The sequence below is a fragment of the Eleutherodactylus coqui genome, chromosome 6 (assembly GCF_035609145.1).
Source record: "Eleutherodactylus coqui strain aEleCoq1 chromosome 6, aEleCoq1.hap1, whole genome shotgun sequence".
In the NCBI taxonomy this organism is placed as follows: Eukaryota; Metazoa; Chordata; class Amphibia; order Anura; family Eleutherodactylidae; genus Eleutherodactylus; species Eleutherodactylus coqui.
Window position 1 is genome coordinate 27,437,108 of NC_089842.1, and position 25,554 is coordinate 27,462,661.

Here is a 25,554-nt window from a genome sequence, read left to right on the forward strand (position 1 = left end):
AAGAACCCCAATGCTCCTTCTTAGGGCTACATCTGACTGTGTGCATTATAGTTGTGGCTTGCTGGGAGTAATAGTGCATCTATTTTTGTATTACGCATCTAAGCCTGTTCCCAGCCTTTCAGTAATAGTTTTCTTAGGCTGCAGTGCCGTACAACCAGCTCTCACCGTGAAATTGCTCTCTAATATTTCCTAGCTTACTGCAAACGACTTCAGTTATACCGTTCTATGTCTGCAGTGCATTAGACAGAGGTCTCACCGCTAAACAGTAGTGTAATATTTCCTGGGCCACTGCACAGTATTTCAGCTCTGTCGCTGTGCAGAGCATCTCACAATACCCTTTCCTTGGTGGGGTTGAGATAGCCGTAGTTACCAGCACTATCCACTGCAGTTTCTACTGAATGGTTTGAGGGGTTCACCTATACTTTTGCTACAGAAATGTTACTGGGGTCTGCCTATACTCTTGCTACATAAATATTACAGGGGTCTGCCTATACCTTTTCTACTGAATGGTTTGAGGGGTTCGCCTATACTCTTGCTACAGAAATGTTACTGGGGTCTGCCTGTACTTTAGCTACAGAAATGTTACTGGGGTCTGCCTGTACTTTTGCTACAGAAATGTAACTGGGGTCCGCCTATACTCTTGCTATAAAAAATGTTACAGGGGTCCGCCTATATCCTTGCTACAGAAATGTTACTGGGGTCTGCCTATACTTTTGCTACAGAAACGTTACTGGGGTCCGCCTATGCAGTTTCTACTGAATGGTTTGAGGGGTTCACCTATACTTTTGCTACAGAAATGGTACTAGGGTTCGCCTATACTCTTGGTACACCAATGTTTCAGAGGTTCACCTACACTCTTGCTACAGAAATGTTACAAGGGTCTGCCAATACTCTTGCTACAGAAATTTTACAGGGGTTCGCCTATACTCTTGCTACAGAAATGTTACTGGGGTCCGCCTATACTTCTGCTACAGAAATGGCACCGGGGTCTGCCTATACTTTTACTACAAAAATGTTACTGGGGTTCCATTGGCTCGCCTATGCTGTGGGTGCACAAAGACTTCCGATAGTGGTGTTTTACCTGTCTGGCACAAATACACTGACTGACTAGGGCAGAAATGTGGGCATCTTTGTGCACCGATAGCATAGGCAAGCCCAAGGAACTCAAAGACTTCCCCTTGCGGTGTTGAGCTGTCTGACACCTACACAGAATGAATTGTGTGGGGACACATGGATTTCCCATTGCTATGTAACTCACAGCACCTTGGGTCACACAAGGTGGAGGCTGGGACTGAGCTTGACCCTGGGCCACCTCACGTGATTCCCAAACAGAGTATTGCTGCATTGTGGAGATGTGTAGAAGTGCTGGGCTGGCACCTGAGTCCCCTTTATGCCCACATTTGTGGCTCCTGACAATTTTGTGACGGAAATGGCACGGGATTGCAATGATGATCATCATCAGTTCTCAACAGCATTGAGGGCTATCGCTCACACTTTCAAAGAGGGTCACTGCCTAGCCCTGCCAACCCTCTGCAGTGTGTGCCTCCGGTTCCTCCTTATCCATTACGCACCTATAAATAGACATGAGATTGGTGTGGCTATGAAGCAAGCATGTGGCACGAGTGCAGCTGAACGCTGTGCAGTGAAAATTTTGGGTGCGCTGTGGACGCAGGGTTGTGCGGGGGGGTGGAGGCCGCGGCAATGCCAGCATGTAACCCAGGAGAAGAGGCAGCCGTGTCAACCGCAGGCAGTGATTGTCCTTGGTTGCAGGTAGTGTGGTGCTTAGCTAAGATGTGCCAGCGCGTGTGCCTTGCTAATGAGGGTTTGTCCCAAGTAAATTGTTAGGGGAGTTGACGCCAGACTCTTGCCCCCATTTTGGCTTAATAGTGGGACCTGGGAGCCTCAGATGCAGCCATGCATGCTGTCCCTGCCCTTCCCTATCAGTTTCTGTGGTGTTTCCATAACTTTTTCCATGACTGTTTTCTGGTGTTTGACAAGTCTTGACTAGAGATGAGCGAGTATACTCGCTAAGGCGCATTACTCGAGCCAGTAGTGCTCTAGCCGAGTATCTTCCCGCTCGTCCCTAAAAGTTTCGGGGGCGGGGAGCGGCGGGGGAGAGTGGGGAGGAACGGAGGGGAGATCTCTCTCTCCCTCTCTCCCTCCCCCCCCCCCCCCGACCTCCCCTGCTCCCCACTGCAACTCACCTGTCACCCGCGGCGGCCCCCGAATCTTTAGGGACGAGCGAGGAGATTCTCGGCTAAGGCACTACTCGCTCCAGTAATGTGCCTTAGTGAGTATACTCGCTCATCTCTAGTCATGACCTATGCGGAGCATCGGTCCCATACAAAAATGCTCGAGTCGCCCATTGACTTCAATGGGGTTTGTTTCCCGAAACGAGCTCTCGAGCATTACGAAAAGTTCGACTCGAACAACGAGCACCCGAACATTTTGGTGCTTGCTCATCTCTACTGATGGTATTTTGCTTGCACTAGTTAAACCAGGCAGAGATATGTTGAGGCAAAGCCGTAACTTGAAGCTTCTGGGCCCTAATGCAACACCTGTAACAGGGCCCCCAACTATAGTGCTTTATTCATAGTACTGGGCTCCCTATATAAAGAAGTAAAGCCTTATGGGCCTTTGAAGGCCACCGAGCTTGGGTTCAACCACATCCCCTACACCCCTTATAGTTATGCCAGTGTGTTGAGGGTATTTTGTCTTTTAGACACATTTGGACAACATTCAGTATTTAAGTTGAATGCTACTAAATCCGAGCTGCTTGATGTAGCCCCACGGGTCAAATTACATAACTTTGATGCCTCTGAGATACCTGTTACTCTACGTAACCCATTAAGGACCAAGCACAGTAAAGTTACAGAGCTTGGTCATGGGCTTTAAACCCAGCCAATAGTAAAAAATATGGCAGGGGTTTCAAGCTCTGCCAGTGATTATTGTCACTACAGTGAATGTTTTCCCTGTAACTGGGGCTCCTATGGAAACCTGGGCTACAGTGGGAAAGTGTTAAATAAAAAAAATAAGTGAATGTCCCCAAGAGGTCTTGATGGGAAAAAAATGACATACATAAATAAAAAAAAATTACAGAATAAAATAAAAGTATACTTATAAAAAAGAAAATATCCCAAAGCCGACACCAAACAAAACCATCACCGTATGCGCCCAGTAATCCAAAACTATGTATATTATATAACAAAATGTCCAAAGCAAAATGAGGAACCCATTTCCACATTTTATTTTAGCTTAAATATACTAATTTAAAAAAAAAAACTATAAATGTTCAAATAATATATTTTTAGCCTTTTACCCCCAATAATACTAAAAAACTGGAGAAAAGTCAGTGAAAAAAATATTAAAAATATAGCCCTATTTGTCACTGGAAAAAAGGCAGCAAAAACAGTTTTGGTAAAAAATATAGGGTGGATAAACAACCTCGTGAATAAAATCCCTAAAAAATGTCTGGTCCTTAAGGTACAAATCAGCCTGGTTCTCAAGGGGTTAAAATATTCATCAAATATTGAGCAATATATGTTGGTAAAACTTCAGAATCTACTTACAAACTTAATTACCCTCCCTTAATACTTAACTTTAAATTAGCTTCGTAGATGAAATAATCTCCCTTTATCTTCTTTGGGCCAATGCAGCTTAAACAAAACTTCTTTACCTGTTAGAGCCCATCCGGCTATCACTAAAACATGAGGATGTTAAAAAATTCCAAGCAGCTTTCATGTCTTTCATTCTTGGCCAAGAAGCGCCCACAAATCTCTTTATTTGGGCCTCTCGCACATGGGCGGATTTTTGCTGCAGAATCCGGGGCTGGCATACACCCCTGGGTTCTACAGCAACAACCCTCTATATCATGCTATAGAAAAATTCTTCATGCACACGAGTGGAAACCAATTCCAATTTCCACTTGCAGATGAAGATTCACAGCATGCTCAATTTTTCCTGTGGTCCTCGCACGAATTGCTTCCATTGAAGTCAATAGAAGCCATCCAACCCGCGGCCCATCTGGAATTATCATACGGGACAGGCTGCGGATTCCACAGGAAAAGCAGGAATTTAAAGAAAAAACTTGTATGGTGATGCCGGTGAAGAAGAAGACCACAGGTACGCAGGGTCACACGCTGCAGTCAGGGATGAATTCAGTGTGAGATTCCAGTGTGGGATGCCGGAATCTGGACCTGCTATGTGCATGAGGCTCTAGAGTGGATACCCACTAGCGTTTTTTTTTTTCTTGCTCTGTGAGCGATTGAAAACACTCTCGTTGCACTGAAAAAAAATGCTGCGATGACGCAAAATGCTTTCAATGGGGCTGGCAGCAGCAGCACTGGCCCCATTAAAAACATAGGAACTATATCGCGGACTTCTGCCACAACTGTGGCAGAAGTCCAGAATGCTATGCCATTGCTTTTAATGGGGTTGGCACTGCAGCTGCCGGCCCCATTGAAAGCAGTGTATTGTAGGCTTGAAATATAAGGGCTCCTTTTTTGCTGAACGTCCTGTTTCTATTAATACCATTACTGAACATGTACAACTTTTTAATTGTTTTTTATTACATTTTTTCTTGGAGACGCGGTGACCAAAAAAAGCGCGATTCTGACATTGTTAATTTTTTTTCTGACGACATTTACCATGCAGGGTAAATAATGTATTACTTTGATAGATCAGATTTTTATGGATGCAGCGGTACCAAATATGTTTTTGTTCTTTTACTTGGATCCTTTTATTATAAATTTAAAAAAACCAAAAAAAAAACCTTTTGCTATGCTTTTTTACTTTTTAAGGGAAAGAACTTGAAGTGGTTTGATTACTCCTGCATAATGATGTAATACTATAGTATTACATTATACAGCCATCTGACAATGACAGCCATTCGGGCTTTCAAAAGACACCTGGCTGCTATGGGAACTACGGGGCACCCCGTGATCTCATCACAGGGGGCCATTCGGGACCCCGAACATTGATCGGGACATTTAAAAGTTCCAACCAGCAGCGGTGTTGATCGAAGCTGTTATGAGCGGGTTCGGCTGTGAGAAACAGGCGACACCCACACTGAATGCAGTGTGATTGACCCCCGATCAGATCTGATATTCCTCCTCACCTTAATGACCCAACTATAATAAGCCAAGAACTTATATACTACATGATATATAGCTGTGACGCAAAATTCAATCCTAGGATATCAGATCTTAAACAGAGTATGGAAAGTTTCTTTATCATTAAGTCCACAAACATATAGATTTCATTTTTCTCCATCTAAAAAAATGTGGCAATTATAGTCCATGTTATCCTCCTGGTAGGCAAGCATTGTTTATTAGCACGATGGTTTGAAACGCCATGGTAATCGCTATAAAAATTGCATGTGTGAGAGTGGCCTTAAGAGTTCATTCATATTTCAGAAATTGCATGGACACTTTTAAGAATACTGCTTGGTACCTCACTTTAGATAATGCAAATCAGCTAGGAAAGTTGAAAATAGATTGATAAAAAGGTGCACTAATGTGATGTTTACTATGTTTAACTAAGGGTGCATTCAGACGAACGTATATCGGCTGCCGGCCGATATGCGGCGTCTCTCTCTGCAGGGGGTGGATGCTGGAAGAGCCGGGAGCAGTGCTCTGAGCTCCCGCCCCTCTCTGCCTTTCCACCCCCCTGCACTATTTTCAATTAGGAGAGGCGGGATGGGGTGGAGCTAATTCTCAGCACTTAGCCCCACCCCCCCTTCTCTCATTGCAAATAGTGGAAAGGAGGCAGAGAGGGGGCGGGAGCTCAGAGCACTGCTACCAGCTCTTCCAGCCTCCTCCCCCTGCAGAGAGAGATGCCGTATATCGGCAGGCGTGAATACCTGGCCAATATATGGTCGTCTGAATGCGCCCTAAAGTCCACGAGTAGATGAGGGGAGAGGGTTTACAATTTACAACTCAGATTATGTTATTTATGCTATTTTAAAACATTTTTCCCTATAGCTCACTATAAGTGATCTGGGAATAGTGCTCAATATGTTAAATGGAGATCTTTATATATAAAACTAACAGATTCTTCAATTAGAGGAGCATGGATTGCCTTATAAGTTTCCTCACACATCTCCCAGATGTCTCCAAACACTTTATAGGTCCTCTGCTTATGGGGAGATGATACCCTTCCCAACCCACATCATAGTCCTCTCACTAGCCAAGCCAAAAAGCTACTGCACACTGATGAAGGGCAAAAACTCTGAAACAGCTATCTGCGTATGGTTTTCAGGCTTTTGGTTTTTAATTCCCAGTCATTATTATAAAGACTTTTATAAGGGGTCAGAAAGTAACTTGCAGGAATGTTGCCGTCCAATAGGTGGTGCTGCAGAGGTATTGTTCCATTTTACTTTTTTGCATATTTCCCAGAGGAGCATGGATGACCTTATAAGTCTCCTCACACACCTTGTAGGTGCCCTCCTTAAGGAGAGATGATACCCTTCCTGACCTAGGACATGTTTTTTACTCTATCCCTTGTCTGACTGTCATTAAAACTTGTTTTACGTGTTTTATCACTTAAAATATAAAAAAGAGGATTAAAAAAAGCAACAGAATTTTATTTTTAAGATATCTTATTTTACAATTAAAAACTTATCTAAACTAGGTATCCCTGTAATCATACTCACCCATAGAATACAGTTCAGGAAAGTAACATGTTTGCTTTATCATGTAAACTGCAAACACCTACAAAATAGCACACTTGTGTTTTTCCCATTTCACCTCATTTAGAATGTGTTAAAGTTTTTCTGTACATTATATGGTAGATTCTATGATACCAGTGAAAAATACTACTTGTCGCACACAAAAAAGGAACTCACATAATGCCGATATGGATGGAACAGTAGAAAACAAAAATGAAAAATGGCCATGTTCTCAAGAGGATATCAGACTTTCTTCATCCTTTAACAAAATTGGAGAGGTTTTGCCAATGAACAGAATTCCACCTATGATGCAGGGCTTGTGGTGGACAGCTGATTGCCAGGGGTATGAGGGGGTATGCTGATAGCAGACTCTAGGGCAATCAGCTGATTTTGACAATGGAAATAGTGGCAAGCTGGAACTGCAGGGAAATGTAGTATTACTGGACGGTCATTCACATGAACAGCTGCCCTGTTATACCAGGATAGTAGAAAGACTGCCAGAATGGGAGCTGCTGTTACTGAGCAACTCTCCATTCTGGGTCATAAATAGGGGTCCTGGGCCCAAGGGCCCACTCTCAGCACCCCCCTTCCCTCCTGGCAATCAGCCATTTTTGTTAGGGTAAATGTAAAAAGGCTGGCTGCACAGGAGCATATGCCTAAAGACTCTTTCACACACAATGATTATGGCTCAAAATTCACTCAAAAGACATCTTTAAAGCCATAATGTCTGTGAGTAAATGTGTGCCCATCGTGCACTTACACCATAAACTTTTCATCCATCACTGACTTCAGGTCAGCATGAAATCCATGGTCCCTGATAAGAGGGACTGCATGCTGTGTTCTCTTGGGGCAGTGCTGATAACATTCTTTAACAGCTGTTAACACTGGAGAACAATAGCAATGTATTTAAAGAACAGACCACCAGCTGTTCTCCAAATACATGCAAATGAAGGTAGTTAGGTGCTAATGGGCAGATTAGTCCATTAGTACCTATGCAAAATGATCACTCAAAACTCTCAGTTTTTGACAAATTTTGAGCGATCATCTGTGTGTGTAAATTCGCCTAAAGAGTTGGATCGTAGTGAAGCAGAAATTGGATACGGCAGTTAACAAAAAAAGTTGTTTAGGTGTTCTTCTACATATCGAGTTATTAAGTATCTCCACTCTATTGCCATTGGTTATAACTGTTCTTTGGGTTACGTTGATTAGTTTAGAGATGTGATTTAACAATAGTTATAAATATTCTCCAAATCTATAATAATACATATCTATGAAATCAGTACAGTACGTGTCACATAGAAGTTGTGCTATCTTCACCAGTACAAAATGAAAAAATTCCACTTATTCTAAATACTGCATCATAAGTGTCTATTATCAGATGTGTGTAACACCATATATTTCTTACAGAACTTTTGGATCTCCGCCTGGTTGATGGATCACATGAATGTGAAGGGTGGCTGGAGGTTTATTATAATGGAAGCTGGGGCTCCGTGTGTAACAATGTTATGCCAGCTTTATCAGTCTCCGTTATCTGCAAACATCTGAATTGTGGATCAAAAGGATATCTGGAGGCAGCAAAATATGATGTTAGGAGAAGACCACCCTTCTGGGTGGATGCTATTAACTGCACCAAGTATAGTAAGCTATTATGGGAATGTCCATCATCTCCATGGAATATAAACTCCTGCACTGATAGAGAACTCACTTATATAGAATGTGAGTATCTGTATTATTATATCATTATATAATGTATAACCTTTTGTTTTTATTGCATTATATATTTGACAAGTCTCTATAATGTAATTTTGCACCTGTTAGTGCTCTCTTCATTTTCAGGTATTCTATCTAGAACTGTATTGTATACACTTTAAATAAAGTGTATTTATCTGGCACTGGTTATTAATTCCATCTCACCTAGTATTGAGAATATCCATATCTATAGTTTGACTTCTATACAGACAATTTTCATTAGAACATGTATTTCTGCTGTTTCCCAAATTGCAGATTTTAATTGTTGGAGATGGAATACAAGATCTGATTGGTTGCTACCAAAATATATGGGATAATGTATAAATGAGAAAATGTCATTTTATACTCAGTTTTACTTTTATATTAAGTGTAAGTTATAATTTAATATTTTTCCCAGTCGTTAAATGTTGATCATCTTTTCACTGATCTTTCTGAAGATTTCTGTAAAGCTGATCATGTACATAAGATATCAGCTAAATGATCTATTAAACTCCCTTTACATGGAAAGACTGTCGGGAACATAAGCACCTGACAGTCGTCCTATGGACTGCTATCCGATTATCGCTCCTTTGCTAACATAAGAGTGATAGTCATTCACGTGAATGGAGGTGGAGCATGCCAGGATCTTTCCAGCTCTCCCACATTCACTGTAAACATTGAGTGGTTCCGGTTTACACGGCCCGACAGTTACTTGTTTTTTATCTATATATATAAAAATGAATGTATGTCTGTGTGCGTGCGTGCGTGTCTGTTTGTCCTTTATGCGCTACTACACCATTCATTCGATCGCCATGAAACTTTGGGAAGTTGTTGAGTACACTCCTGGGAAGATTATAGGCATAGCACATTTATGCTACGATAAATGGCGCGCATGCGTGCGTCGTCGACAGTTACGACCCCCCCACGTAGATCGTTCGATTTCCATCATTGCCACTAATTCTCTCACTTCCCGATATCATAGAAACATGAAATTTGGCACGAGCATTGCTTATGTCATAAATAGGAAAAGCTAATGGGTCCCAGCTCGATTATTCAATTCTATGCGCCAAAGAATTAGCGTCCAAATTTTACGTACGGAATCCAATTTTCTCGCTTCCCAATGTCATAGAAACTTAAAATTTGGCACGAGCATTGATTATGTCATAAATAGGAAAAGTTAATGGGTCCCAACTCCATTATTCAATTCTAAGCGCCAAAGAATTAGCGTCCAAATTTTACGTACGGAATTTGCGTGCGTGTCTGTTTGTCCTTTATGCGCTACTACACCATTCATCCGATCGCCATGAAACTTTGGGAAGTTGTTGAGTACACTCCTGGGAAGATTATAGGCATAGTACATTTATGCTACGATAAACTGCGTGCATGCGTGCGTCGTCGACAGTTACGACCCCCCCACGTAGATCGTTCGATTTCCATCATTGCCACTAATTCTCTCACTTCCCGATGTTGTAGAAACATGAAATTTGGCACGAGCATTGCTTATGTCATAAATAGGAAAAGCTAATGGGTCCCAGCTCGATTATTCAATTCTATGCGCCAAAGAATTAGCGTCCAAATTTTACGTACGGAATCCAATTTTCTCGCTTCCCAATGTCATAGAAACTTAAAATTTGGCACGAGCATTGATTATGTCATAAATAGGAAAAGTTAATGGGTCCCAACTCCATTATTCAATTCTAAGCGCCAAAGAATTAGCGTCCAAATTTTACGTACGGAATTTGCGTGCGTGTCTGTTTGTCCTTTATGCGCTACTACACCATTCATCCGATCGCCATGAAACTTTGGGAAGTTGTTGAGTACACTCCTGGGAAGATTATAGGCATAGTACATTTATGCTACGATAAACTGCGTGCATGCGTGCGTCGTCGACAGTTACGACCCCCCCACGTAGATCGTTCGATTTCCATCATTGCCACTAATTCTCTCACTTCCCGATGTTGTAGAAACATGAAATTTGGCACGAGCATTGATTATGTCATAAATAGGAAAAGCTAATGGGTCCCAACTCCATTATTCAATTGTAAGCGCCAAAGAATTAGCGTCCAAATTTTACGTACGGAATCTCATTTTCTCGCTTCCCAATGTCATAGAAACTTGAAATTTGCCACGAGCATTGATTATGTCATAAATAGGAAAAGGTAATGGGTCCCAACTCAATTATTCAATTGTAAGCGCCAAAGAATTAGCGTCCAAATTTTACGTACGGAATCTAATTCTCTCACTTCCCAATGTCATAGAAACTTGAAATTTGGCACGAGCATTGATTATGTCATAAATAGGAAAAGCTAATGGGTCCCAACTCGATTATTCAATTCTAAGCGCAAAAGAATTAGCGTCCAAATTCTTTTTGCGTGCGTGTCTGTTTGTCCTTTATGAGCTACTACACCATTCATCCGATCGCCATGAAACTTTGGGAAGTTGTTGAGTACACTCCTGGGAAGATTATAGGCATAGTACATTTATGCTACGATAAACTGCGTGCATGCGTGCGTCGTCGACAGTTACGACCCCCCCACGTAGATCGTTCGATTTCCATCATTGCCACTAATTCTCTCACTTCCCGATGTTGTAGAAACATGAAATTTGGCACGAGCATTGATTATGTCATAAATAGGAAAAGCTAATGGGTCCCAACTCCATTATTCAATTGTAAGCGCCAAAGAATTAGCGTCCAAATTTTACGTACGGAATCTAATTTTCTCGCTTCCCAATGTCATAGAAACTTGAAATTTGCCACGAGCATTGATTATGTCATAAATAGGAAAAGGTAATGGGTCCCAACTCGATTATTCAATTGTAAGCGCCAAAGAATTAGCGTCCAAATTTTACGTACGGAATCTAATTCTCTCACTTCCCAATATAATAGAAACTTGAAATTTGGCAGGAGCATTGATTATGTCAAAAATAGGAAAAGTGAATGGGTCCCAACTCGATTATTCAATTCTAGGCGCAAAAGAATTAGCGTCCAAATTTTACGTACGGAATCTAATTTTCTCGCTTCCCAATGTCATAGAAACTTGAAATTTGGCACGAGCATTGATTATGTCATAAATAGGAAAAGCTAATGGGTCCCAACTCGATTATTCAATTCTAAGCGCAAAAGAATTAGCGTCCAAATTTTACGTACGGAATCTAATTTTCTCGCTTCCCAATGTCATAGAAACTTGAAATTTGGCACGAGCATTGATTATGTCATAAATAGGAAAAGTTAATGGGTTCCAAATCGATTATTCAATTCTAAGCGCCAAAGAATTAGCGCCCAAATTTTACGTACGGAATCTAATTTTCTCACCTCCCAATGTCATAGAAACTTAAAATTTGGCACGAGCATTGATTATGTCATAAATAGGAAAAGTTAACAGGTCCCAACTCGATTATTCAATTCTAAGCGCCAAAGAATTAGCGTCCAAATTTTACGTACGGAATCTAATTCTCTCACTTCCCAATGTAATAGAAACTTGAAATTGACATGAGCATTAATTATGTCATAAATAGGAAAAGTTAACGGGTCCCAACTCGATTATTCAAGTCTAAGCGCCAAAAAATTAGCATCCAAATTTTACGTACGGAATCTAATTCTCTCACTTCCTGATGTTATCTATATATATAAAAAGGAATGTATGTCTGTCTGTCTGTCCTTTTGGCGCTACTACACCATTCATCTAATCACCATGAAACTTTGGGAAGTTGTTGAGTACACTCCTGGGAAGATTACTGGCATAGTACAACTATCCTATGATAAATGGCGTGCGTGCGAGCGTCGTCGACAGTTATGCCCCCCAGACAAAGATCGTTTGATTTCCATCTCAAGCACAAAAGCAAAAGGCATTACGAGCAACGGGATGAGTGTTCAACCAGAAAATGATGCATCTGCCGAACGTATCGCAAGACAATTGCTGGATATTGAGAATGCTGAGGTAAAATGAAAGCTGTGCTGGGATTGGTTGCAATTTCTTATACTGCTGAGGTAAAATGAAAGCTGTGCTGTGATTGGTTGCTATTTCTTATACTGCTGAGGTAACATGAAAGCTGTGCTGTGATTGGTTGCTATATATTATACCGCTGAGGTAACTTGAAAGCTGCGCTGTGATTGGTTGTTATCTAGATATATAAAAACGTATGTATGTATGTCTGTCTTCGCAGCAACGCGCGTGGTTCCGGTTTACACGGCCCGACAGTTACTTGTTTTTTATTTCTTCTATAAACTAAGCGACTCTCATATGGAAATTGGATTTCTGCAGAATCCCACTGGAAATTCCGCACAAAGATTCTGCTAATTGACAGGGTTAATTCTACCTGCGAATTAGTGGCAAAATATGTGAAAGAAAAAGGCAGTTTAGCCGCGGACTTCTGACACACTTTTAGATGTGGAGTGCATGCAGAAAAATCTGTGTCAGATTCTCCCGTGTGAACATTCCCTTACTGCATGCGTATAATGATTGTACATGCTGATCTCCCTCCTTGACAGGCTGTGAGGAAGGGAAGACAGTGTAGTTTAAGCTATTCTAAATGTTTTTTCTTTACCATCAGACTTTACTGGGAATCCTGTGACTTTCTGTCACTGTAATTATAAGCCCATAGACCATACCCAGGATGGCAAGTTTATTCACCAGACTGCGATGGTAACAAGAGGGCATCCGCTACGTCTAGAAGAAAGGTTTCATCACCAATACAGAAGGGTGTTCTTTACTGTAAGAGCAATAAGAATGTGGAACTCTCTGCCTGAGGACGTGGTGATGGCAAAATCCATAGAGGAGTTAAAGAGGGAACTAAACATCTTTTTTTTTCGAACGCTATGGTATTAGAGGATATAGACATTAGATGATCAGCGAGGTTGTTGATGCGGGTCTTAGAGTCAGGTAGGAACTCAAATGTTGATCCAGGGATTATTCTGACTGCCATTATGGAGTCAGGAAGGAATTTTTCTTCCTTCAAATTAGCTAAATTGCCATCTGCCGTGTTGTTTTTTTTTTTTGCCTTTCTCTAGATCAACAAAGGGGGGTCAAAACAGGCTGAACTAGATGGACATTGTCTTCATTCAGCCTAACATACCATGTTACTCTGTTTCATACTGATGAGTCTCTGTGGGTCTCTGGGCAAAGCTGTGTAACCTCAGCTGTCTTGGGAGAGCCGTGTCACACAGCTGTATACAGGGAATCTGGTAGATTAGGGGTCTGACTTCTGAGATGGGGAGGAAGGGCGCAGCAGAGTCTTCTCACTGGGTTGACTATGACTGGCTGTCACAGCCATGATGATTGGTCTCTAGAGGAGCTCTGTAATCTGAGCTGTCATTAGACCCTGAGGTCTGGTGCTCCTGCACAGCAGGGGGCGATAAGGGGATTGTCTGTAGAGATGTTTTAAAACATCCCTGCAGAGATACATAAGGATTGGCTGGCTGAAGTCTGTGGGCAGTCATGAAGTGGTTAATTTATTGTATTCTGGGTATATCTAAGGGTTGAATATATGATAAGATTAGGGGAGGATTTCCACACTACGTCACATATGATGATATGCCATGGACATCTATATCCCCTACCGTCAAATCCCCATCCCCAATCCCCTATTCTCTACTTGCTTTGCAATACGGTTATTACTTTCTGACTAGAAAGCATATTTGAATCTGATTTATTAAACCAGCAATCACTCGTTACAATGGCCCCTCTTTACAATATCTGCAGCATCCAATGCTCTTTTATATGCTATTGTAACTTGCAACTGCTTTCAACATGCAGTATCACTGAAAGTTTGGATTTGTGGCATGTGTGATTAACTAGAAAATGCAACAAATCAGCATTGACATGTCAGGTAAAAAGCCTGCACTACTGATGTGCATTCACTGATTGTCTGTCTATACTGCTTTTTAGGTTCTCCTTTGGTCACCATATGATAATAATAATCTTTATTTGTATAGCGCCAACTTATTTCGTAGCCAGCTACCTGAACCACGCGGGAATTTAACGCGCAATCTTTAGGTAATGAGCGAGAGCTTAGGACTGCATTTCTGGTGCCTTAACACTCTGCGCCACACGATATGAGGGTGCTCTATATTTTTTTGGTACACTGTTCTGTATAGTACATGTGAAGAAGCTCCTAAAGGGATTTATAGCTTCAAGCAGTTCTTTCTGCCTTTTATAAGTATGGACTTGCTTTATGTGTTATTTATCTGCTTATTTTTCTATCATCTTCATTTTTTTATTATTTGTTTAAGAAAACTGACACAGAACAGGGGAATATAAAGATCACATAATTATTCAACAAAGAACAAAACAATATCTGCATAACACATCAAGTCCGCAGGAGTCTATAAAACATTGACCATTCCAAAAAATAAGGACAGAGGAGCAACTCCCATCCCGGCCCCCAGAACTTCCCCAGGATTCTCAAAACTAAGGGCAGCTTTAGACGAATGTATGCGCAAATATGCTCACCTCAGCGCAATGTACCGATTTAAAAGGTTATTTAGCCTAATGAGGTCCAGATGTATTCTTTTTTTCAAGCAACTATGCAGCATATTGCAGATTTGTGCTCACATTTGTGAACCTCTCATAGACTTGTATGCGGCCCTTTGGTGGGCAAATATGCAAGAAAAAAAAGAGCAGGTCCTATTTTTTGCACGCAAAAAAAATTATGTGAAAGAGCCCATTGACATCAATGCGTTCTGTTCTCTGCGTATTATGTGCTATGGCTAGGGGGTTTCTTGCCTTCGGATCGCCGACCTCTTGGACCGGAAAATGGCGCACCACACGTGTAGATAACACACACCAGACGTGGATTTTCTTCAGATCTGGAGCCTGCCAGCTTTATTTCACAGCACATCAAATCAAATGGATACAGCATACCACAGTCCATAAGCACCCCACCTGGGTGTGAGTCGAGGTTTGTCATCCCTCTCCAACACAAGGCCTCTGCTGGTCCACCCTGGACCTCAGCTTGCAGCCATTCCAGCTCTGATACACTGTCACTTCCTCTCACTGGTCTGTGCCAGACCAGAGGCTCCTGGTTTCTACCACAGCTCTTTCACCGCCTCTCTGTCTCTCTCAGCCAACTTCTCTCTATTGAGTGTGACAGAATCCACTCCTTTTATGTTATGTTCTTTTACAGCCATAGGTATTAACCCTTTCAGACAGGCTCAGGTTAAACAAGCAAAAGCAGTAATCTGCACTCAGAGGCCCTCTACAGGGCATGCAGGTTTCTCATCCAGTTTCTCTTCCATCTCTGACACCTGTCCCTGAAGTTTTGCAATCTGCTCTGACAGATTTGTCTTTGCTTCTGCATCTTCCTCTAGCTGCTTGAGGAACACATCTCTGTCATCTTTCATTGTCTTCAGGTGTGCACTAAGACCAAGCCTCTGCTGCATCCCCTCTTGCAGCAGCCTCTGAGCCTCTTCAATCTGAGCTACCAGCTCCACCTGCACTCTGTTCACCTTTTAGACAGCTCTGTCTGCACTGTCACCTTCATGATTTTTACTTATAGCTCTTGAAGCTGTATTTCTACTGCATTTCTCTTTTATCCAGCTACATGCTTGACTTCCAACAACACCTTCACCTTTTCGGTCAGCTCAGCACACTCCCTTTTCAACGTTTCTTTCACCTTCTCAGTTTTCTCCAACTGCTTGGACAGTTTCTTCATAACTAGAACATGACTCAGTTCAAGCTCCAGGATCTGGGTTTCATATGGTTCAGCATTCTCATCCATGCTCATCTGTACCTCGGACACCAGTCTCTCATGGAGTGCTTCCTGGTTTTCCTTGTAACCCAGTATGTCTTTCAAGAGCTCCCCTTGCTTTTCTGCCTGACAGCAAGCTGCTTTCTCTATTTCCAGCTTTTGCTTGAGCTGACTTATCTGGGACTCCAAATCACCATTTTCCTTTGCTAACTGCATGTCCAGCTCTGCAATTTGATTCTGAAAACCTGCATTTTGATTATGTGCACCTGTAGAATTTCTTTCTAACTTGCAACACATCAACTCTTGGGTTTTCATTCACAGTTTCCTACAGTCCGGTTTATAATGCGCAGACTGCACCTCCAGACATACTCTGCGATCAGCCTCATGTCTGGCTACATTTCTGAGCTCTTGTAACTAGAGATGAGTGAGCATGCCTATCTGAGCTTAAAGCTCGTTCGAGCATTAGCCTACTCGAGATACTTGTTATTCGAGACGAGTACCACAAGGTGCTCGAAAAAATTTCACCCTCTGCTCCCCACATGTTTTCAATGGAGCAGCGGCTTACATATAAGCCCTTACCTGAAAAACAATCATTTTAGCGTAAAAAATAATTATTTAAAAAAAAAAAAAACCTTACCCTTCGCCGCTGATGTGTCCCCCGTGGGGCAGGTGTTTCCTTCATTCCCACAAGGAAAAAGAATTCCCTGCTGCACCTGCCACATCTGTGACAGATGCAGCAGAGGAATTCTAAATCCCTGCCGAGAATAAACAATTCCCTACCACAGCTGTCACACATTACAGCTGCAGAAGGTAATCCAGCTGCTTGCACTCTATAATTGTTTTTCAGGGAAGGGCTTTAAATATAAGCCTTTCCCTAAAAAACAAAGAAAAGTAGTAAAAAAAAGAATACATACTCACCTCCCTTTGGCCTGCTGGAAGCTCTGATTATGATTGGCTGAGCACTGAGCACTGGCCAGTCCCCACTGAGCCCCCGGCAGCCATCAATAGCTTTTCAGGGATGGGCTTCATAAGCCCTTCCCTGAAAAGCCATTTAAAATAGTGTTTAAAAAAAGTAAAAAAAATACTCGCCTGCTTTCAGCTGCCGAGGCTCAGCCGTGACTTCTGCCGCTGTCCCCGGCTCTGTAGTTCTGAGCTAACAGCATGCAGGGATTTAAAATCCCTGTCTGCTGGTAGCTCTGATTGTGATTGGCTGAGCTCTTCAGCCAATCACAATCAGAGCTACGAGCAGGCGGGGATTTTAAATCCCCATATGCTGATAGCTCAGCAACGCTACAGAGCCGGGGACAGTGGCAGAAGTCGACACTGAGCCCCGGCAGCCATCGATGGCTTTTCAGGGAAGGGCTTCACAAGCCCTTCCCTGAAAAGCCATTTAAAATAGTGTTCTGCCGCTGTCCCCGATTCTGTAGTTCTGAGCTATCAGCATGCGGGGATTTAAAATCTTAAGGCCCATTTAGACCCAACAAGTCTCACAAAATTCGCTCAAAGCCGTCTTTTGAGTGAGAATTGTTGGGTCTAACTGCACGGACATCGTGCAGCTTTCGCTAACGAGTCATTCATGAAACGATGAGCCTTATCAGTGCCACGTGCTGAGTTTTCAGTGGGATACCACTGATACCATTGTTTCAGCTGGCATCCTGCTCAGAGAACACAGCCGGAGTATGAAGAAGATAATGCTCCAGCTATGTTCTGCATACCCTGCTCGGAGCGTTCAGCTGTATACCAGCTGTGCGCTCTGTGAGCACAGCAGCAGTATAGGATGCCGGTAGCCCCGCAGTGATTTTCAAGGAAGGGCTTTAAATATAAGCCCTTCCTTGAAAATCATCCCTAGCTGGTGTAAAAAAAATAAAAAGTCGCATGAAGCCGTGTCTACTCCCTGCACTGCTCTGAAGTTCTTTCATCAGGTGGGGATTTAAAATCCATGCCTGCTGAAAGGGCTATATCTGATTGGCTGAGCACTCAGACAGACACAGGCAGTGCTGAGCCATTCAATGAATAGAAGCTGAGCGCTGCCTGTGGTTTGCCACAGCACTCAGCCAATCACAGGCAGCGCTTGGCCATTCAGATGCAGCTCTTTCAGCAGGCGGGGATTTTAAAGAACTTCAGAGCAGTGCAGGGAGAAGACCCGGCTACACGAGGCTGAGCCCCGGCAGCAGCAGAGAGAAGAGTATATATTTTTTTATTTTTACACATGTGGGGTTGCCTGTGTACTGCATACACCAGCTGAGCGCTCCAAGAAGACAACAGCTGTATGCAGAAGATAGCGGTCCTTCTTGTTTTCTGTATACAGCATTTGCCTTCATTCACACACTTATGCAAAGTGAACGCTCAAAGCTGTCACTCAAACTGCCGTTTGAGTGAATTTTGAGAGATCATTTTGCCATCTAAATGCACAAAACGATTATCGCTGAGCAATAATTGTGTCTAAATTAGGCATTAGACAGATCTTCATTAAATGACCATGCACACCATACGGCTTCCACTGTGTTATCCTACACAGAAAACATTACATTATGCAAAACTTTTATCAGCTTTGTGTCAGTTCTTTTCAGTCCATACTGCATACACCCACAACAGGGCTCTTGTAGGTAGTTTCTCCTAGCCACTGCCATCTTAGTTATACAGTCTAACATAGACAAAAACACAAATCCACCAACTTGGTTTTACTGTTGTCCTCTTTAAGCCACTGCTCCCAGCCAAAACTGCAAACTTTAGCCTCCTGGCCATTCTAATCGCAGCTATCAGACTTTTGTCGCTCTGCACAACAACCCGAGTTTTTCGGTCTCATGGCCCTTTAAGCTCTGTCTGCAGCTTTTTGTCACTGCTCCCAGCCACAACTGCATCCAGCCTCCTGGCTCTTTAAATGTCTCCAGTGACACTGCTCACAGCAGACTCTGTACACACGTTGCTCTCTGCAACTTTGTGCGCTACTCTGTGTTGTGCCAGCATCCTCCACTATATGTGGCAGGGTGGTTTCTTGCCCACGAATCGCCAACCTCTCGGACCAGAAAATTGTGCACCAGACATGTAGACACATGTAGACAATACCTGATAGGCTGCAAATCAGGCACAATCGCCGCAGAGCAGACAGTCGTCATGAGGCAGGCACAATCGCCGTAGGGCAGGCACAATCGCCGTAAACCTTAACAGAATGCAGTTAGGCAGACTATGAGATGTAGGAGCTACTTGTTCAGTGCAGACTAATATGAAGTCACCCACTAAACCTAGTCCAGATTGGGGAGGAGCAACTGCAAACGAACATAGCATGCACATGTGAACAATAACAAAGAAGCCAGCCACAGATAGATGTGGCCCACCATACAGGATATCAACTCTCACTGATATAGCAGTGGGTTGCCCTGTATCTGCAAAGTGGGCCACACTGGCTGACAACGTGGGCTCCTCCAAAATCTATAGCAAACTGCATGCAAAAAAATACTGATACACACTAATAAATGCGGGTGTTAGTTTTGCATTTTGGCCAAGACGCATAAGGTGATGGGCTGTATTGCTGCAGGGAGCAAGTCTTACGTTCAGATTACACTTTAAAGAGAGTAAGACAATATGGAAGGTTTAACACTAGGAATGTATTCAAACTAGAGATGAGCGAGCACCAAAATGCTCGGGTGCTTGTTACTCGGGACAAAATTATCGCGATGCTCGAGGGTTCGTTTCGAGTAACGAACCCCATTGAAGTCAATGGGCGACTCGAGCATTTTTGTATATCGCCGATGCTCGCTAAGGTTTTCATTTGTGAAAATCTGGGCAATTCAAGAAAGTGATGGGAACGACACAGCAAAGGATAGAGCAGGCGAGGGGCTACATGTTGGGTTGCATCTCAAGTTCCCAGGTCCCACTATTAAGCCACAATAGCGGCAAGAGTGCCCCCCCCTCCCAACAACTTTTACTTCTGAAAAGCCCTCATTAGCAATGGATACCTTAGCTAAGCACCACACTACCTCCAACAAAGCACAATCACTGCCTGCATGACACTCCGCTGCCACTTCTCCTGGGTTACATGCTGCCAACCCCCCCTCCCCCCGCACAACGCAGTGTCCACAGCGCACACCAAAGTGTCCCTGTGCAGCCTTCAGCTGCCCTCATGCCACACCACCCTCTTGTCTATTTATAAGTGCGTCTGCCATAAGGAGGAACCGCAGGCGCACACTGCAGAGGGTTGGCACGGCTAGGCAGCGACCCTCTTTAAAAGGGGCGGGGCGATAGCCCACAATGCTGGTGCAGAAGCAATGAGAAATATAATCCTGTGCTACCGCCATCAGGAGCTGCACACGTGGGCATAGCAATGGGGAACCTATGTGCCACACACTATTCATTCTGTCAAGGTGTCTGCATGCCCCAGTCAGACCGCGGTTTTTTATAAATAGTCACAGGCAGGTACAACTCCGCAATAGGAATTCCGTGTGCACCCACAGCATGGGTGGCTCCCTGGAACCCACCGGCGGTACATAAATATTTCCCATTGCAGTGCCCAGCACAGCTGAGGTAATGTCAGCTTTAATGCAGGTGGGCCAAAAATTAATTGGATTACACTGTAGGCGTGTCGTAGATTTCCTTTGCGGAATCACGGCTTACTCAATTTGGAATGTTTACAGCCCTCCATATTAATTCTGAATTGATAATGCGCATAAGAAGTTTTTCACACTGACACGGGGTTCAGCATGCCTAGCTTCCTCAATTCTAACTTTAATGATCGGCGTGTAGCCTATTTTAAGAGTTTAACAAATCCGCCCATCTGGGCAGTTCAAAGATTACATGCATACAACGTATTGTTTAATTATTGGATAAGCATCTTGCAATTCTTCCATCCTCCGGTCATCTGTGATTGGCCATCAGGTGGTGGATGAAATGAGTGGGTTGTCTTGGAGCCACGTGGGGTTCCTTCGATATGATTGGATGTTACATCATGAACTATAAATTGCACAAACCTCCCATGTTATTTGCATACGTTTCCAGTAAAATTGCTTGGGTAATTTCTGCGGTTGTCCATGTCTGATTCCTAGTTCCGTATTAGTGCATGCAGCTGGACAGTCAAATATATTTATACATGTTGGTTACGGCTAAATTCCATCTTTGTCAGCAGAGTTATGAAAAACAGATACTTTCATCTGTAGGAAGTACTTATTGCACAACTGTCATGAACTATATTTGTAGCAAGATAGAAGTATGTATACAGAATGTTAAATTGATAACTGTCTACTGCCAAGGCCCAAAATATAGGAATACTGGACTTCCACCACAGACCCCCCTTGAAACTATCTGTTTCACTAAACTCGCCCTGCTCCGTCCCACCCCAATCCCCCACCGCTGACCCTAGACTCGCATTGTTTTGTAGACGACTGGGCCTACTACTGCCATGGGGGTATAGGATGGTTCGACATCATCACATTCTGGATCCATGATGACGACGGTTGCGCTGACAGTGGGCTTTTTGTTGGACGTCGTAGTGGGACAGGTGGACCAGGCAGTCATCAGGGTCGGAATACACTGTATGCAACGACAAACAGAAATTAGAATGACTATAAAGGTGACAAATATAATCAGGTTAGGAGAGGTGCGACTTTCACTATTTCAGGTAAACTCTGCATAACTTGTATAGAACCCCGCCTTCTTGACGTTACCTCGATTCATCAACAAGAGTGCAAAGTCAGGACTATCTAATGACTGATCAACATGACTGAACCCCTGTCTTATTAGTAAGTGCATGATTATATATATTAGTCTGGAAGGAAAGAGCTACAAGCTGATTATTCCCACTTCCCTTTTCCAGAGGCGGCAAGGTAACAGGACCAGGGGCGTTGTAACACCGGCATGTTGCGTGGACATAAGCAGAGTGCACTGCAGATAAAATAAAGCAAAATCTTAGCAAAACCCTATCACAGTGTTCTAAATACACAATGTTCCAAAACTTATTTTTCTATATTTTTTCCTTCTCCTGTTAGGTACCTAACTGAGGAAAACAGACTAAGGTTAGCTCTTTTTAGTTAGTGCGGTCAGCTTCTTAATGGCAACTGCGTTTTTACCTGTGGGTTTCGTTTTGTCTGGAATGTAGGTACAAGTCTCCCCTATCATCTTACAGACACTCCCTTTTTTGGCTAAAATCGTACCTAGTGCCATTCTATTTTGAAAAGTCGTAGTCGAGGTAGGTTCTATTGGTCGACTAGTCCCTATAAGGCGTCTCTAGTATAATTTATAAACCGCTGTTAATTATAATAAACATAATTAATCCAGTCAACATTTATTTACCCTAATGATCGGAAAAATGGACTCGAATCTAGTTTTAACTTGGTCTCTAATTTTTAAAACTTGTCAGGTACCCCCCTTGGCTATCCTATGATGTCAATGTATACGTGTAGATCAAAACTATCACCAGGAGCCTCTCTTCTCGCTCTAGCATAATGTTACAATACTAATAGCGTGCACAGGCACGCACGGCGTGGGACTCCTTAATCTTCACCCACACCAATGTCCCTCCTGGAGATAGTCCTAATGGTGAACACGTCCAGTTCGCCTCACCCTTGCGTCAGGGTTTTCCCACTGCCCGTAAGTCCCTACTCCTAAAAGGGGAGGGATCCCTACCTCACCTCAGAAGGAGGCCATGGATTCCCTGGGCTTATTTCCGGGCATCCATACCCTCTATCTGTACGAGTTACCACCCCACAGGGTGTGCCCTCGCCGGAACCTAAGGTCTTCTGCACTTTCCCTAGGCAAATGGGAAGTCCACTGACAGTCCATCTTATGAGACTGAGGCAGGTGCAGTACTGGTACATTTCTCCATTCTTCTGGTAACGTACCTGGTTGGCATTATCGGAACTGGCTCTTCATCTTTTTCAAACAAGGGAAACATTGGTCACATTAAAGGGAGAATACACGTACAGGAAATTACATACCCCACCTCTTTCTGTGAAAATCATATCCACGGCCACTCTATTTTGGAACGCCATGGATGCAGTGGGCCCTAACTGGTTAGCTAACCCTTGCAAAGCATCTCTGGTGTAGTTTACAAACCTCTGCTGATTGTAAGAGATATAATTCATCCAATCTACATTATTATTAACAGTGACAAAAGCAAATGAGGAATCAAAACCTGCTTTAACCTGATCTCTAGAATTAAATTAATCTCGCTCCCCCCTTGGCACTCCTATTACATCTATGTGTACATGTGGATCAAAGTTACCACCTGGAGCGTCAACGTCTCTCTTAGCACGATGCAGTGTTAGATTCTCACCCTCAGTGTAGGCTTCATATTGCACATTTGATTGTATTAATTTGTTCTGAAACAGGGGGCTAGTGTACAGTAGTCAAAGGTGTGTGTTAGAGGAATTGTACCACATTATAGCATGTAAGGATCATTAGTTTTTTTTCAACGCCAACATGTGGGTCCAAGTGGGCTTTCCTTTGAGGTTGACTGCAGTTGGGGTGGTGAGCAACATCTGGTAGGGACATTCAAACAGGGTTTCTCTCTTAAACTTTTCCACATAGACCCTGTCACCTGGTTTTAGATTGTGACACTCATCTGTAGGACCTTGGGAAAAGCAGAGACTGCAGAATGCATTACTAACAATTCCTTGGAGAGGCATATGACGAAATTAACAAGAAAATCATTCCCCAAATTCAGCTACTGTGGCATGTACCCTCCTGGGAAAAAGAACAACTAATGAAAGACACTCCATTCAAAATTTACCCATTTTCTCTATTGCCTTTTGTATCTACTTTCCCACTACTCCGTGGATGGTAGGGTGTGTGAAAAGCTTGAAATATACCCAAAACAGATATGATGTGTTGCATTATTTCACCTGTGAAGTGTGTACCTTTGTTCGACTCAAACACTTCTGGTACCCCATATCTGCAGATTACCTCATTCATGTATTTCTGTGTGGTTATCTGCTCATTTACCTTAGTATCCGGGTGGGCCTCCAACCTGAAAAAGACTCGAGCAACAACAAGCACATATTCATACTCCCCAACAGGTGTGAGCTGAATGTGGTCAAATTGGCAATCTCTGAAATGGGTAGAGTGGTCAAGGCAAGTGTTATATGGCCACCTTACTTCTGTCCGGACTCGCATATGGCAAAGATCATGCTAACTGGACAAATGATGCAGCAGCTACAGAGAACCCAGGTGTCACCCATTCTTGTTCAGTGTCGCCGTCATCGCTGCTTTTGATTCTGGGTACCAGTTGGGCCATCATGGGGGAACAGGGACCTCTGTAGGCAAGTTCTGTTGACTGTTCGCCATACGCCGTCCTGTGCTGTCGCTCCCGTATTTTAGCCCATCTGCTTTCTTTCCTCGTTGACTTGTAACTGTAAAGTCCTTGACATATCAAAGTCCAAAGTTTTTATCAAAGTTCAAAGTTTTTATCAAAGTCCAAAGGTTTTATCAAAGTCCAAAGGTTTTATCAAAGTCCAAAGTCTTATCACTGACTCATGCTGTCAGTATCTATTCTTCTTTCTTCCACGGCTTGAGGGCCGCTGCCTTTGCTGTGTTGTCGGCGAGGGTGTCATCTCTCGCTTCTCCGTTGTGGAAATCGGTGTGGATTCTCCATTGCCAGGTAGTAGTAGTAGGGTTTCCATGAGGCTCTGCACCGCTGCACCATTCTTAATTGGCTGTCCTACTGAGATAACAAGCTGTCTGGCCTTCCATATTGGGCCATAATCATGAGCTATGCCAAATGCATTCCAGGAGTCAGTGTAAAAAGTTGCCGACTTACCTTCTACCACTCCACACGCCCCAGTGAGGGCCTCCGGTTCCGCTTCTTGCCCTGAGACATGCGGAGGCAGAGCTTCTGCGTTTAGGACATCTTGTTGTGTGACCTCTGCATATCTGGTTCGGAATCATCAATCCTCACCCTGATACCATCTACAAAAGAAAACTCAAAATATGCATCATTAACAGTGTGTACATCACTACAATAATGCTATTTAAAAAATAGCTGATCCGCCATACTCAAATCACCTATGCCTCCCCTCCCCCCAGGAATACCTGATTAAAAGAAGAGTAGCCGGATTCAAGGTATTACAACATTGGGAAGCTCAGAGCAATATTGGGGGAGGCATGGAAAGAGCACATTGTAGCCGGATCTAATAGGCCAGAGCTAAGTGCTTGGGTTGCACTTGCATGAGTATGTTCTGGGTGTCATTTGGCGTGTGGACCACTAGGGGGTAGTCCAATACCAACTTAGAAGATTTGTCAACCATTGCCTGTACTGCTGCCATCGCAAAAGAAGGTGAGGGAGCTCCTCAAGTCACTGGATCCACCCTCATGGCTGTGGTTGTCCTTCGTGCTTTTGTGTCAATACTGTCATATAGGCGGCAGTATGAAACAAGGCCCAGAAAGGTGCGGAATTTGGCAACGGGTGTAAGTACAGGTATGGCCTGCAGAACTTGGTTAGTCTTTGGAGGCCTCCAGGCCTTACAGCCTTCTGCAAGAGAAATTAA

General features: G+C 43.2%; 1 protein-coding gene and 1 long non-coding RNA gene across 2 annotated transcripts in view; one reads left to right on the forward strand and one right to left on the reverse strand.

Annotated features, from left to right (window-relative positions):
• Positions 1 to 25,554, forward strand: part of LOC136633510 (scavenger receptor cysteine-rich type 1 protein M130-like) — a 204,910-nt gene that overhangs the window by 110,883 nt on the left and 68,473 nt on the right. The window contains exon 10 of the mRNA XM_066609271.1: positions 8,075 to 8,383. Within this exon, the coding sequence (XP_066465368.1) occupies positions 8,075 to 8,383 (309 nt within the window). The remainder of the gene's footprint in view (positions 1 to 8,074; positions 8,384 to 25,554) is intronic.
• Positions 20,773 to 24,622, reverse strand: LOC136631981 (uncharacterized). Its single transcript, XR_010793122.1, has 2 exons — positions 22,912 to 24,622; positions 20,773 to 21,955 (listed from the first exon to the last, which is right to left on the reverse strand). It is a non-coding gene; the product is annotated as an uncharacterized lncRNA (long non-coding RNA).